The sequence below is a fragment of the Syngnathus leptorhynchus genome, chromosome 8, assembly GCF_054491065.1.
Source record: "Syngnathus leptorhynchus isolate UIUO chromosome 8, UIUO_Slep, whole genome shotgun sequence".
NCBI classification, from domain to species: domain Eukaryota; kingdom Metazoa; phylum Chordata; class Actinopteri; order Syngnathiformes; family Syngnathidae; genus Syngnathus; species Syngnathus leptorhynchus.
The window spans coordinates 5,328,041-5,343,394 of NC_141202.1; the positions used below are offsets into that span (position 1 = coordinate 5,328,041).

The 15,354-nt window shown below is 40.9% G+C and overlaps 1 protein-coding gene across 2 annotated transcripts; it reads right to left on the reverse strand.

Moving 5' to 3' along the window:
• Positions 1–156: 156 nt before the first annotated feature.
• Positions 157–13,796, reverse strand: limd1a (LIM domains containing 1a). 2 transcript variants are annotated; one of them, XM_085919235.1, is made up of 8 exons: positions 12,123–13,796; positions 7,798–7,899; positions 4,477–4,544; positions 3,731–3,793; positions 3,261–3,391; positions 2,558–2,609; positions 2,114–2,182; positions 157–1,769 (listed from the first exon to the last, which is right to left on the reverse strand). In XM_085919235.1, the coding sequence occupies exons 1-8, from the start codon at positions 13,255–13,257 to the stop codon at positions 1,632–1,634; spliced, it is 1,758 nt and encodes a 585-aa protein (XP_085775361.1). In that variant the 5' UTR covers positions 13,258–13,796; the 3' UTR covers positions 157–1,631. The 2 variants fall into 2 exon arrangements, with proteins under 2 accessions (XP_085775361.1, XP_085775360.1); XM_085919234.1 differs by having other exon boundaries at positions 2,114–2,185.
• Positions 13,797–15,354: the final 1,558 nt, after the last annotated feature.

Here is a 15,354-nt window from a genome sequence, read left to right on the forward strand (position 1 = left end):
TTCACGAATTATAGTTTTGTTTTTTCTATTTTGGCTTTTGACTTCTCATTTTATTTGGTACATTGTACATCCTTGTATCATTTATTATTTTTGTATATAGTTCAATTAAAAAATGTTTGTTTTCATTTATGTGTATAAATTAACCATGCCAAAAGATTCAAGATTCGATTTGCAGCTTATAATGAGAGACAACAACAAAAAACACCTAGGGAACAGAGTTCATGGACATGAGAAAAAGTCTGGATTTATCTGGAACTATGATTGGGATATATCATTGTAATAAATATATACATTTCAGTTTGGCCTACAGCACAATTTATTAAATACAGTCACTCAATTGAACACATCAATGTTTTCTATCTTCAACTACAATTAACTATGAAATACAGTAAGTCCTGAAATTACTTTTAAATTATGACAAATAGCAAATGAGGCAACCTCAAAATTGTTACACTGCAAACCAATCAATATTGATAAAGTTCTTGTGCAATATATGAATGATAGGACAAAAGAGTAAATTCAAAAACATGTCTTTGAAAATATACAATTCCTTGCAAATTATATTAGAAATTTCAACCTTCATAGGGGGACAAGAAAACAAACCGCATTCTAAGTGCTTTACAGTGTGCATGTGACACAAACAATTCAAAGCTAAAGCTATCATGTGCTTGCTTACATGATACAAAACAGAGTTCATATTTTTTGTATGACTGTACTTGCCTCCCTGCATCTACAAGAGTTTTCCCTTATGCTCATTTCATAATTAAATATTGCATATGGAAGACAATAACTTTTGCATTCTGCCAATGAGTGTAACGTTCTACATATTTTTCATGCTGTCTGTCCCCAAACACGTATACACAGGATAATCTCTAGTTTTTTGATAGCCACATAGTCCTATTGTGATACTGTATTTGATTATGGTACTTGCAGAGCTAAGTATTTTTTAGGTGGTCCTTGGTGGAAAAAGTTTGAGAACAGATCAATACTGATTGTCTTCACTAAAGCTGGCAGCTATTCCAGATGACTTTCAGCCAGAGGCGGAGTACATCCCGGCCCTGTTGCCAACATTTTAGGAAAACAATCATTCACACTCATATTCACACCAATGGACAATTTCGAGTCATCAATGAAACTTTGTTTTTGGAATGTTGGAGGGAGCCTGAATACCTAGAAAAAAAAAATCCATGGGCAGAACATGGAAGGGCCAGATGCAGAACTGCCTGTGAAGCACATAAACTAACAAACGAGGCTACCATGCAGTCGTGTTCATGTCACCGGTTGAACCAGCAATAAGCAGTAAACTAGAAGACTTCTTTACTGCTTCACTTGTGATATTTAAGTCACGATGTATTGCGTGTTAGAGTAGATGTGCAGAACCCAAAGCAGAAGCGTGAAAGTGAAATTTAAGGCATTTTGCCGAGTGGCGAATTTAGTACGACACTGCATTAAAATAAAGTTTTGGCGTACTGTTTGACTTCATTGTAAGGGCACTGAATCATTTTTTTTTTTTGATGAATCCGTGAAGTGAGACCTCCAACCAATCCTTTACAACAAGAATTGTGATCATGCTCCACCGTGACAGTTCCACCAAAACGTCCACCGGGTGTCTCCCTTCACCCACACTGGCATTAATAGGAGGCGCTGCTGGCCAAGGAAGAGGAGCTGCCTGGCTCAATATGCTTCAAGTGACAGGCGTGGCAGAGAAGGTGGCCATTCAGAGGATAGCAGCGGTGCCCCTCCTCGTCATTCAACTCCATCTTGCAGTCCTGAAAGGAACAAGCGGCCAACAAAGATGAGGCGGATCAGCATTATTATTTCTTGGGCAAATCGAAATCAGCTGTTGCTTCTTTTCTCTTGAACGGAAGCGACAGTAAATCACATTTTCAGCAGAAAAGCAAGTAAAACGACGGGAGCCCGTGATGAGATATTGCATAGGAGCTCGGCTCGCCTCAGTGGCATATAATTACTGTCACGGCTGTAATTAAGATCAGGGATCATTATGATGTCTAATCATGAGCTGTTTCGAGGAGGGCCTTGCTTGAAGCCCCTAAGTGTTTTTTGGTGTTTGCAGATAATCTACATTGCAGTCTTGGAGTGTGTTATTACCCACCTCGCAGTGATAGCATTCCACATGATAGTCTTTGTCCATGGAAACGACACGTACGGTCTCATCGGAGCCCTGCTGAGACATTGATACATCTGAAGCCCTTCTACACAGAGGACACTATGGGAGTAGCATTTGCTTCAACTTCAGCCTGCCTGCCACCTCCTCACTTTATGACCTTGGAACTCAAATTGGTGTTTGAGCAAACAGAACATTCACATTCATCTCATTTTGCTCCATAATTCCATCATCTTTTATTTTTAGTTGTGAGAAACATCTACTGAAATTATATTCCACTGTAGCCAGTGCCAATTTAGGCCATTTGTGCCAACATGTCCAATCATTCTTCATTTCTTCTCATGCTGAAACTAGCCAATACATCTTGGGCAATTAACGTACCCTGGAGAAATTAGAAGGATGAGATAAGATTTCATCATTAGACAGATTTACCTCAGATGGAAGGATGGGCTGTTTGCATGAGGCACATTTGGGAGCCAGCACCCTGGAATGAAGAGTCAAGAAAAAAAAAAAACACCTTCAATAGATTTGCTTTACATGTATTACGGTGCTAAACTGAGCCAATCTAACTACAGAGCTTTCATTCTATGCTTGATGTCTCCCCCAGTCTTTGAAGTTGAGCCACAAGTGTTTTTCCTCTTCAGTCAGACTAGATTCTGATTCTTCATCTGACTGAGCAAATGCCAGCTTTGCAGATATCAAGGCTCACCCACAAACGTGATCCAGAAAGCATTATTAGATAAATCGGAAAAATGTTTTTTTCTGTGAGAGTATGGTGGGAAGCGGGAGTTAAGACAAACAACGTCCTAGTGTGCACAGGCTAGACTATCGAGCAGTGGTCAACTGTGCAGAGAACACTTTGGACTCTGCTGAGCAGAAAGCAGCTTGCCAACAGCTGTCTGGATTGTGGTAGCCAGCTTTTGGCAGACTATACAATATATGTGCTGAGAATTACTACAGAGCATCTCTATGGTTTGAGATTCATCAGTCGCCTGTAAATAATTTTTTTTCTCTCCTGCACTCATGGTATTTGAGATGACATTTCGCATAGCGTGTCACTGTCAACTTCTTTATCATATCGCAACAAAATGGCGACCGTGTAGATATTGCGAATAGAAAGAGTGATGATGCCCACCTGTGGTAGTCTTTAACACAGTAGATCTTATTTTCAGTGTCCACAGTAAAGGGCACGCCGTCGAGACTCTCATTACAGATAACGCAGCGGAAGCAGCCCGGGTGGTACGACCTCCCGAGAGCCTGCAGGATCTGGACGGACAAAATTAGCCCAGGATGTAGCTGATTAATATTTGTATTTGCTTGCTCCATTTGCAGGGTCAGGAAACGCGTGCTATATAAAGCAGTGATTCCCAACTAAGATGAGAAAAAAAGATATCCAAAAACCATATCAAAATAGTGAATTTCTTCTTCTATCTATGCCAACACTGGATAATGGCATACAGAACAATGAAATGTTCTTTCATTACAACAATTCTGTAGTCATTTTTTGCAAAGTTTTTTGTCGTGAGATTCTCAATGTCAATCGAGTGTTTTGGCTTAATGAAGGTTGGGAAAACACCGATAGAAAGAAACGACACAAACACTTACCATGTCCATGATCAGGTGACCGCATGCATTGCATTTGTCAGCTGACTGCTGGAAACCTGAGTACTTGAGCAGAAAAAAAAACATGACAGTCAGGCTTTCCAAGACAAAGAGCAAAAGTAGTCTGTGTGGTTATTTAATAGCGTCTGCACGGAATAACTTTCATTCTGGCAATAGCGTTTCTTAGAAAACACTTTCACAGTCAGCATAGCGTGATTAGCTTTCAGAAAACGACATTATATCCATAGAAAGGAGCTTCGCAAATATTCAAGCTGGCGGTTGAGGGCCAATGACATGATGCATATTTGGAGTTATAAGAACACTATTTTCCGTCATGGCCAGACAATTATCCTGCTGGTTTTCTGCCAACACTCACATCAGAACATGCATTGACAATTTCTCAATCAATTTTACTGCACTGGTGTCAATACCTACAACCCCCAAACTCAATAAAGTCAAACACCTGCTCAAGTTACTGACCTCCTCACAACCCCTCAAAAGTCTAATTTTAAAATGACTCTAAGACTGATATACTAGTCTGGCCCCTTTGAAAGGATCATTTGAGGTCTTATCATTTATCAATCTGTATGGCTAAAAATAAATGAAGCTCATATTCGACTTTCAATCTCGCCATTGCTTCAACGGGATAATACATTTCAAGTGTTATAAGAATATAAACTCTTGTAAGCATAAAATGAAACCTAAAGTGGCCGTAACAACAAATGCTGCTGATTGCGCACTGAACTTACCAGAAAGTCCTCTTCACAAAAAACCCTTCCTCCAACATAGTAGAAAGCTTTTCCTCTCAGCCTTCGACCTGCAAACAATCACATCCATTCAGATTGTTTTCAGTTTTCCTTTAACAATGGACAGAATGAACTGTCTTAGTAGAAAATCTTTCGACGTCAACTCGGCACTAAAAACAGATGATTAATGACCGCATTGAAAAGTAATGGACCCTTTTTGCAATATTCAGCACATCTTGCTGAACGTCTGCTGGCTAAATCAAATTTGCCCGTGTCGTTGATAATGTACTATATAGCTAGCTGGCTGGCTGGGGAACGGAGCAAGTCTCAGCCAGATGAGGAACACATCTGGGTCAGACATGTGGGGAAGATAATCGCTGAATCAAATTACTGGACAGGTGCGAAGAGAAAACTATCCGCTCTTCTGGAATGCAATACAGAAATGAGCCAAGACCCAAAATGACCTGGTGTACTTCTTGTAGTTTCTCCACATAACTTCCTTTCCGTCTCCCTCAAAACTTCTGCAGGCTGAATCTGGTGCACAAACACCAAAGCATGCACACCAAATTGCCTTCAGACGGCTACTCCTGCGCGAGGCCCACAGGAAGAGGGAACATTCTTTACATTTTTCAACATTGGAAGGTGTGGGAGAGGGGTGACAGGAGAGAGGTGTTTATCGACTACATGGAACATATTTTATCAGCATCTGTTTGGGTAAGGCCAACAGAAGCGATTGGTAGGAAAAAAAAATCCCCGATTAATTTTAATGAGCTTCAATTATATGTGTCTTGGTGTATGTATGGTCAGGCTCACTAAAAAGAGCTAAGATAAAATTCCTTTCGCGATCAATAAAGATTTGGAGTAAGTTTATGGGTGGGAGACGGGTGTGGAGGTCGCCAGTATAACTAGCAGAAAAAAAAATTCAATTCTGATTTTTACATGTTGCATCATTCATGTCAGTTACTCGACTGGGTGCAATACATTTATATTGAATGGCCGCAAATTAGCATGTTACATTTATTTTGTTTCTTCAATAATAATTTTTAAAATATGTATGCCCCTTTCAACGTTGAGCTCTTGCCCTCCAAGGTATCTGCATGCCTTTGTGCCAATTCTATGGAGAAGGCCCTTTCCTCGATTTTCTCTTACCGAGGGTATAATGCCCGTCTTCCTAATCTTTTGTATACATAGCTTAAGACTCGTTCCTCTTCTCTTTCCAGCATTTTTTATCCCGGTCGGTCTGAGCAGAAATGCTCTGAGCTTTACGAAAGGATAACAGCTTTATTCAAGTCAGAAGGTAAGGCTAACTGCTTGAAAAGGACCATAGTGAAATGCGTGTTCATAAAAATGTAAATTAGATGAGTGAAAGAACAAAACGCAAGGACATTTTCTCATTAGAGCCTTTTATGAATTCCATTATGTAATCCTATTCAGAAATAAAAGCAATTTAGTGACCACCTTCTGAATGATTTCCCCATCCTACCAGAGCACACTTAAAAAGGTCCAGTACAGAAAAATGTCTTCAAGCTGAAGCCCAGAACATCTTAATGCCATGCATTAAAATTCAGTACAACTTACCAATCAGTGTCAAATTCCAAGAAAATATGTATTTATTGTTACCTTTTGTAACCTGAGTTTTTATTCACTGTAATCTAATAATTGGTCAGAGGTCCATATCACGACCAGTCTGCAAAAGCACACTTGTGTGTACATGGTAGGTGGGCTGGTCCCAAATAAATGGTCTCCACATTGGTTCTACACTGTACTCTTGTTGTGTCCAGCTGAAATAACAGCACCCGATGTGGTTGTGGTGCCTGAGGGCCCCTATGCCTGCATTCCTCCCCAGCCGAGATGCTTTTTCCTCTGGGCACCTCACAACATGCTTTCACATTGAGAAAGCTATGAGAGCTATGGAATGGATAAACTCTTCCCAAGCCCACTTTAGCCATCACCCTAATTTAACCCCCCCCCCCTCCATAACGCCATGGTCACCCCCCCCCCCCCCCCATCTCATCTCTAATGCAAACAAAAACACACACACGCAAGGGAGGGTGTAAAGGTAGATGTTAATCATTCACACACACTGGCGTGTAGCAAACAAGGTCAACGCTGTTGCAGAATTAGAGGTCAATGAAGGGGGGTGAGTGGGTGGGTCACCACAGTGTCACAAATACTTCACATACCTTCCATCTGATATTAGGAACAGAGATTGGCTTAACAAGGAGGCAAAGTTTTGCATCCAAGTATGGTTTTTGCATATTTGCATGTGTGAAAATAATGATGCCATGATTGATTGAGGAGGCCCTTGTTTAAGTCCAACTCAAAAACATCTTGTAGTAGCTTTACCCTAACCAAATACAAGTTGATATTTCAAGAAATGAGTAGACAGTGGTTCATTGAGGTTTGGACAAAAGTGTACGCTTTGGCAAAATCTGTCCATGGACATAAAGATGCCAAAAGACTCGAGCAGTGTCCGTGACCACATTTGGGGTGGTGACTCACAAGATAAAATTGATGGTACCACAAAGCTGCTGTGGGTGTGTTTGAGGCTTCATTGACTCACTACATCAACATCAGCGAGGCCAGTGTCTTTGTGCTTTTTTTGTGACTCTTCTGCAGCCCTGACACCAATTTTTCAGTGATTGAGTCATTTCTATTTAAAGTCCCGAGCTTCAAGTATCCTTACACTGGTACGTCATCGAGCTCTTCTGTCTTGTTTTAAGAATCATGTAAAGACAATTTAAATGATGATTTTAAATAACTTTGGATGGCATTATTATTATTACATAATAGCACATAGCGGACACAAAAAGATTTTACACAAGGCTGGCCATACTAAACGTATGGAAAAAATATGCAATATTGCAAAACAGTCATCCAAAATACCAGAAATCTGAAATGGATTAGGCCCCACCCCCCATCATGTTTTTATGTGATGTCAAAAAAGTCCACGCTACAGAGAATTTAAACTGCAATTTGTTACAGTGAATGACAAATTGACAAATAAAGCGTGTCGCTGACGTGTCTTGTGGGAGCTTCCGGAATGATCGGCGCACCCAGGAACCAAACACCACCGGTTAAATATCGCAAACTAATTATGTGGGTAGTTCACAGTCACGAAAGACCACAAAGGAAGGCCTTACTTTCATTCGGGAGGTTCTCCTAGAGTCAAATTGGCTGTCATTACATTTATAAGTGACTTGACCACAAAAAGAGGGTCAAGAGGTGAAGGAAGTGTGTGTGTGTGTGTGTGTGTGTGTGTGTGTGTGTGTGTGTGTGTGTGTGTGTGTGTGTGTGTGTGTGTGTGTGGGAGTGTGTACTTACTGCAAGCACTGCAGGTGAAGCAGTTGTCATGGTAGAGACTACCCATTGCCTGACAAGCCTGGTTGGCGCCATACACGGCCTTGTTGCACTTAATGCAGACTCCTAAAAAAAACAACAACACACAAGTAGCCAGAAAACATATTAAAACAGTTTGCCGGAACAAATTATCTCAGTAGATAACTGATCAAATGACCTTTGAATGCTCAGCAATGGTTTTCTGTTACGATTACAACACATAATTAGCAAGTTATTGGCAAAAACAACGGATGAAAACAAGCGGTAGCAATAGAGACTCAGGGGAAGGATTCAATTTAAGGCAGGAAGGTAGTTAGCACGCTGTGTCATTGCAAGAAAGAAATATCCCGTTTTGCTTATTTGATTTGGCTCAGAGGCAGAGAAGTCTGTTTATGAAACACTGATAAAAAGCAAAGGGTGTCTCTGAGAGACCAGCGGGGGTAGTAGATGAAGACGGAGATGTGCATGGAAATGAAAAGTATTAAAAACAGCTGACGCATAGCAGACAACATAACCTGACTTTGGAAATAAATATTGATCATGTAGTAAATTAACCCTAAACTTTCCTATATCTGATAAAATTAAAAAAAAAAAATCATAGAGCGATACTTAAATCTGTGATAAAACAGTTCACAGATTGACACAAATGTCATCAGATATTATCTGTGACAATTCAAATCCCCAAAAGGGATCACTAACGCTATAACGCAAATGGACAATCAATAAAGTGACTGCAACAATAGCAAGAAAAGAAATCAACGCAGTGCTCAATGTGTCACTTGCACCGGGGTGGGTATGTGTTTATTTACGAGTGTGTGTTTTTATAGAAAAACTCCCTGGTGACTGGGCAGTCCGTGCAGCCGAGTCCGCCCATGGTCCTCATCTGACACACACAAAGAAACTTCTGTTTCCACTGCATCCAACACACATGACACGTCAGCCTCTTCTCAAAAACACACTGTCCCATTTAACGCACATATATCCCTATATATATTTTTTCAGTGCCGTCTGTTCTAGTGCTTCCCAGATCCGTCCTAAGGGACCCCAATGGCTTGGAAAAAAAAGATTTAGAGATAACAGGGGGGGATATTATTGGAGAGGAATGTTGCTCTTATGTAAGCCATTTTGTATACATGACAACATTGTACAATTTCCTGACAACAAATGAATGAGCTGAACAAAAGTTTTCATTCTTAAAATGTTGACTGAAGCAGCCCAGCAGGCATAAAACGGTGAGAGGTTAGAGTGATGACAAGAAGTACATCACATAAATCTTTTGACAGTAATTCAAGGTCATTTCTGCTTTAACTAGACTTTGCTGCAATTTAAAAGCCCCCATGAGTACAACCGTGTCATAAAAGTACAGTCTCTGCTTTAACGCTCGTAAGCTCCTCTCAGGTTGGGCCGCTGGATTTGGATTTTTGGCCAGTGTCCCGTGTTCCAAAACAGTGAGATTATTCATGGGCCTGGCTGCTGGCTTCAAATGGGGGAGGGGGGAGCAAAACATTAACCCAAGACCAGAATCCCCCCCTGCTCCTTGCTTACCTTTTGCAGCTGTCAAAGCTTTGGAAGGTATTTGTCATCCATTTATACTTTGGTCAAATTTAGGACCTTCAAATGAACTACAAAAATATTTTTGCCCTTTCTAAATGAGGATAGAGCAAGACAATGTATCTCCCAAAATCCTTCCCCACTGACCAATGGCATCATTTCCTAAATGCTGTAAGAAGAGCAACTTGAGACCTTAGAAAAATCTAAAATAAACATGTGCTCTAAGTTTGACGTACCACAAAGTAGAGTGTTGCTGACAACCCTACTAAATTTGGAGGATTAAAAAACAAGTACTGCATAAAAAAAATGAAGCTTCACAATGGTGGAGAAAAAAAAAAAAAAAATTCAAGCCATTTTCTCTGCTCTCAAACGTTGCAGGCTAACTGCTGAATGAAACCCAACCTTGCTCAGGTGTCAATCAAATACCAATATTATGACCTGAAAAACTGACGCAATGTCATCTAGCAACTTGGTTTTTTTTTTGGTACACACTCGCCCTTGTTCTCCTGAGCCTCCTGGTATTTTTTTTTCACATTTCTAAGTTAGCGATATACATCAGTCAAGCATTGCATAGGTTTACCATTTAAAAGCTGGGCGATGGCTAAACATAGCAAACATGTTTTGTCACTTTGAAAGATCATTTTCTCCATTTGTTTCATAGTAGATGCCGACTGGAATGACATGAGGAACTAAGGCTATTGTGCATGCAAACTTCAGGCAGCATCATTCAGCTCAATACAAGACTGACATAATAAAAAAAGGAGTTCACGACTAATTTTCCTATTCATATATTTCAACCAAACACAAAAGAAAAGTAACTTTACCCAGGCTAGTCGAGGTCGCAGCGATCACAGGCTGGTTAAGTTAACAACGTTAGCTGGACTAACTTTTTTTTTTTTTACTTGGGCCATCCAGACGTTTTGTATTAAGCAATTACAGTACTTACATAATCCTGCTAAGTAACAAACACGTCAATGAAAACATGGGATAATAACAAACATTTACAAGGCTGGAATATATTCATCAGACAGCAGCCTGGGAGGAGATCACATTCCCAGCCCCCTGCAAAAGCTGGCCAGAAAAGAAGCCAAGAATCCCTGGGAAGCGTTCCACTCAACAGCAGGATGGGATAAATCAATCCTCCAATCTTAAAACAACAAAACACTCAACTGAATCAGTGTGTTCATGTGTGGTGAAAGTTGAAAGAAAAGAGCAGATGCAACAACAGGATGAGCTACCACTTGGACCTACTTGGTCTCTCAAGCAAATAAGAATGAAAGACAAAGAAGCACCCAGCCACCAAATTTTGCTTCTTTTATGATCAGCCTACACATTACTGACGTTGCACGAGAGCATGACTCAGATAATGAGCCGTGTCCTCGTGGAAAAGTGTGGGATTATGCGTGGTGATGTGGGGATAAATAAAAAAACAAAAAAAAGATGCTCTATTTTAAAAAGCATTTCCTCTGGGGGATTGCGCACGAAATCATTCTCCCACACATTTGTCCCAGCGATTCGGGAGTCTTGTTGTGACAGTGACGCACGCCAGAACATCTCTCGCACGCCACTATGCATACGCTCACGGTGGTTACAATCGTGACATTCCACCGGGTAATTCCTGCAGGCAAGGAAGTAAGGGCGGGTAGAAGGAAGAGTTTCAGACAAGTTTCCAGTATGATATCTGATATCACCATATCAACTTGTCCCCACCGCTCTGTCCCCCCCCCAAAAAAACGATATCCTATTTCAACAATGGCCTTTGCTGCAAAACAGCTGGAGAGCTCATAAGCATAGCAAACACATCTGCAATCTTACCAATTTACTGGATGATGGACAACCCTGCCATGTGTCTTGTCAGCACATTTGTCACTGAAGTTAATATAAGCACAAAAGTCAATTTGGTCAGCCACTAATGGACTATGAGGAGTGTTTGACTCAAACGTGAGTGGCATTTGAGTTTAACTTATAATTGAAACCCTGATCTGGTTTGTGTTTAAGCCACAGAGTTAGTCAGCAGGCCGCATGATAATAAATGCTAAAAGCTTGTAACCCTGCATTGAAGTCAGGAAAAAGAGGATACTTGGCTAAAGGGCTAAAATTACAGGTTGAAATCAGATAGCTTTATATGTGTTGGAGGTATAATGTTGGTGAGATTTTGTAGCGACTAAACTGCTCCACCAATGAGCAGCGGTTTAAGTACGAATGACCGATTTCGAACCTAACAGGTATTGTGCAATTGGAAAGGGGGGGGGCTGAAAAACCAATACATGAATAATTTTCTTTGTGACAGCAAAATTATAACTGTAGCTAAAAAGTCAATACTAGAATGGAGCACTATACAGTCAAGACGCAAGCTATTGATGTGGTCTTAAAATCTTTAGGCTCTTAGAACAACTTTCCACTTGGCTGCCATTTTGCTTCAGGGGGTTGTCTGCAGAGTGAGCGGCTAATCATTTAAAAAAGAATTTTTCAGAAAGTCTCATCTGCTTTCCAAAAAATTTATTATTTAAAAAAAATAACAGTGTTTCTCTGATGTCTGCTAGACTAGTTTAAGGCATTTTATCAATAAAGAGAAACTCAAAGCATTAGGAGAGCCTTCAAGTTATGAAACACGAATCGTCTGAAGTGACATGATTGATGACAAGCACGAGTGTGTGTGAACAAGAAATGTGGGTTTATGTTCTGAACTTCATGGGTGGGCAATGTTATCTTTGGAAAAGAACAAACTCACAGGATTAGAATTTGTTCTGAACGCTTACCAAAGTAGTCCGTTTTTGGTTGAGTAGTCATCTCCTTTTCCAGACGATTTGTGAGGGCCTCTAATTTGACTTCAGCAGTTGACGGGCCCTGTTCCGGTGGCGGCTGTACAGGCTTAAAGGAAGACACTTCAGCACCAATGGCCTTCCCAAAACTTGGTATCTGACTCTGATCTTGACTCTGGCTGAAGCTTTTGGAGACATTGCCAGGATTTATGGTAGCAGAAGTGACCTGGATTTTGGTTTGAGGTGCTTCAGAAGACACTTGAGAAGAAGCCACAGCAAGGCCATTCTTACTGGAAGACATTTTTGAAGTCGGAGAAGATGGTGCATAGTGAGCTGCGGACTGTGTGGAAGGTACGTGGAAATTGGTTCCTCCTGTGAAGGCACTCAGAGGCATCGAAGGAATGCGGTCTGGTTTTTCTTTGGGAAAAGTAGAGGAAGTTGGACTCCTGTTGGATGAGAAAGGGGCATCCGGGTTCTGTAGTGGTGGAGGACTGATCATGGTAGGAGATGCAGACTGACGCTGCTGCTGCTGCGGGGATGCAACACCGCTCTCGGACAAAGATTGGGGATTGTGGCACTCTCTGGATGAGGCCCGTGGAGCCGGATGACGATGCATGGGTGCACCGTGGAAAGCATTTCCCGGGCTCAGATCGGCAGGGGTGGAGTTCTGGTACAAATGTAGGTCTGCGCGCTCCTCATTATCGTAATTGTTTCCGTAGCTATACGCTCTGCTGACTGGAGGCTCAGAATGAAGGGCTGTGTGGTTCTTCTGGCCGTCAAACTGCAATGAATGACCTCCAGATGATAAAGGACCAGATAGTATTGGAGGTTTTGCAGCAGCTTCACCTGGCTGCCTGGAGCTACTAATGGGTGGTCTGTCTTTTGTGTAATGTGCATTGTTGAGACCCCCATTCATTCTTATGGCTTGATTGTTTTTTGCCATTTCCTCTTGGTGTTTTTGCATGTGTATTTTAGTCATTTTAGAAGCAAAAACTCTTCTCGTCTGCTCAAAATCGGGATTATTTCCTGCATCCCTCCTCGTCCTAAATAAACCATCTCTGGATGCTTCATACATATTTAAATCCTCTATAAACTTACTTGCCTCCAGTCCTAAATCCTCGTATTTATCCATTTTTTTTTTGGAGAGTTCAGGAAAAGCTTAGATACTTAAAAAGTCCAGAAAAAAAAAGTTTGAACTTCAAAGAGAAGTTTTACTTACAGTCTGTCCGCTTAGCGGTCCTGACAGAGGGGGAAAAAAAACTTATCCAGACTCCGGTTCGAACTTTTTTCCGTTGCATCCAATTTTGCAGGGTTTGGTTGAAAGTCCTCCTCGAGCGTGTGTCAACTTTGTCGCGAACAAACCGCCGTCTGTCTGCTTTTCAACTAGTCGATCCCGGGCTCTGATAGCCGGTGGGCACTGGCCCCCTCCCTCCTCCTCTTCCACCTCCTCCTCCTCCTCCTCCAGACCGTCCACCCGTCTCACTTCAACTCATTCAAAACTTGAACCGCCGTACGCTGAGAACCAAAAAAAGTCTCCCAAAGTATTTTGAACAACTGTTAAGTTGTCTCCAAGTCTTTTGATCAGCTGCAACAGACGATCCGGATCCTCACGGACCGTCGTACGTGTCAGCCTGAGCGCAGCGCAGCCGGTGGACGGAACGGTTCCTCGGTTAAGACTGGAAACAAGGAGCAGATTGTTTTTTAAAGGCGCAGCGCTGCTTTATAATTGTGACCACAACCGCTGCAGCAGTCATGCGGTCATGGTAAATATAACTGAGACGCATGTGATTTGATATAAAACAGCGACGATGCAACTTTGTGGAGCGAATGTTAAGCCACTTTTTATTTTTATGCGCGTCGGACTGTTATCCATCTTGTGTGGTCAAAATTCAATGACTTGTTCATTCAAATCAGCAAAGAAACATTCAATTTGTTTGCATTTATGTGATGATAAATTTGAGAAATGCATATTTACTGTGTTACATCATTATAGTGTCAATTAGGACAACATCATATTTAATAGATTGACTAATTCGCTTTACCCTCAACATTGGGGTCATTCAGGAATTGGAGATTTTTTTGTGGCCTACACCCACCAAATAATTTCATGCAAAAAAAAAAGAAATATATGCTTTTATATGAAAAATATTTGCAGACTAAATGTAACTGCTAATTCCTTCTATTAAGAGATTCAGAGATGCAAGATATTCCACATCCATGACTACAATTTGTGTTGATTTTTTTTTTTTTTTAGCAATATATGGGGGATATGAGGGAGGTGTATTTTTATGTTGTTTCCATTTTTTGATTGTTATTAAAAAGTCATTTTTGTCACGGGCCACATTGTAGTTCCAGTTTCTCTCAGAGGATCTTTCTGACTGTAAAACCATAAAAACACCCCATCATATAATGACATATAAAACAAAACAAAAAAAAACCCCCAAATTGATATGAAACAAGTTTTGAAATCAGAGGCACAATCATTTATATCAACCTTTCCCAGAGGATTTTAAGCCACACACACCCTTTCTCAGTCAGGATGCTTAGAGGAATGTATTTACCACGACAGTTTTTTTTATTTCTGTAATTTTCAAACAGTCCCTTTCATCATTTGACGGCAAAGCAACATCACCATCACTGCGCATGGGTGTGTTCGACTCGGTGGCTGAGGTAAGCTATTTACAGACCCCTCTGTTTTGGCTGTGTGATGTCACACATTCCAACCCTTGACCCTTCCACATTGCATAGTGAACCTCACTGGCATATATAAGCCACCATAATAAGCTTTAAATCCCAGCTGATGTGACAAAGAGGTAGCGGGCTGCAGCTTTAATTAAAAACACAGCCTTTTATAGGGCACCGCATTGGTTTGGAGGGAAACAATCATCGTTATGCAACTTTGCCTTCCAGCGAGAAACGTTCCTTGGCGTATTGCTCACTGCAGCACTTGTGGTGTGTGAAAGTCGGAGAAAAGGAGCTCAAATGCAAAGCTAATCTTATTGGTCAGTTTCATCAAACTAACAGCTTCTTATTTGGAAGCATTCAATTAAAATACTGACAGTATTATTTACATTTATGAACGCACAGTAAGTATTCTTAGGTAATACAAGATCAAGTCAAATTCTAGAACTGGTTAAGGATAAATTTAAAAAGCAACACAGTATCACCGTGTGTTCTATATCGACCATGTTTTTTAACGCCATCAAGCTGTATTTATCATCCTTTGTAA

Bases quoted from the DNA above. Each gene is read 5' to 3' on its own strand.
- limd1a (XM_085919234.1), bottom strand. From the start codon at position 13,257: ATGGATAAATACGAGGATTTAGGACTGGAGGCAAGTAAGTTTATAGAG. The intron at 3,794-4,476 runs GTAAGTTCAGTG...TTTCTGCTCAAG, and splicing joins TTTGTGAAGAGGACTTTCTG to TACTCAGGTTTCCAGCAGTC. The intron at 1,770-2,113 runs GTGGGTAATAAC...TGTTCCTTTCAG, and splicing joins TGGAATGCTATCACTGCGAG to GACTGCAAGATGGAGTTGAA.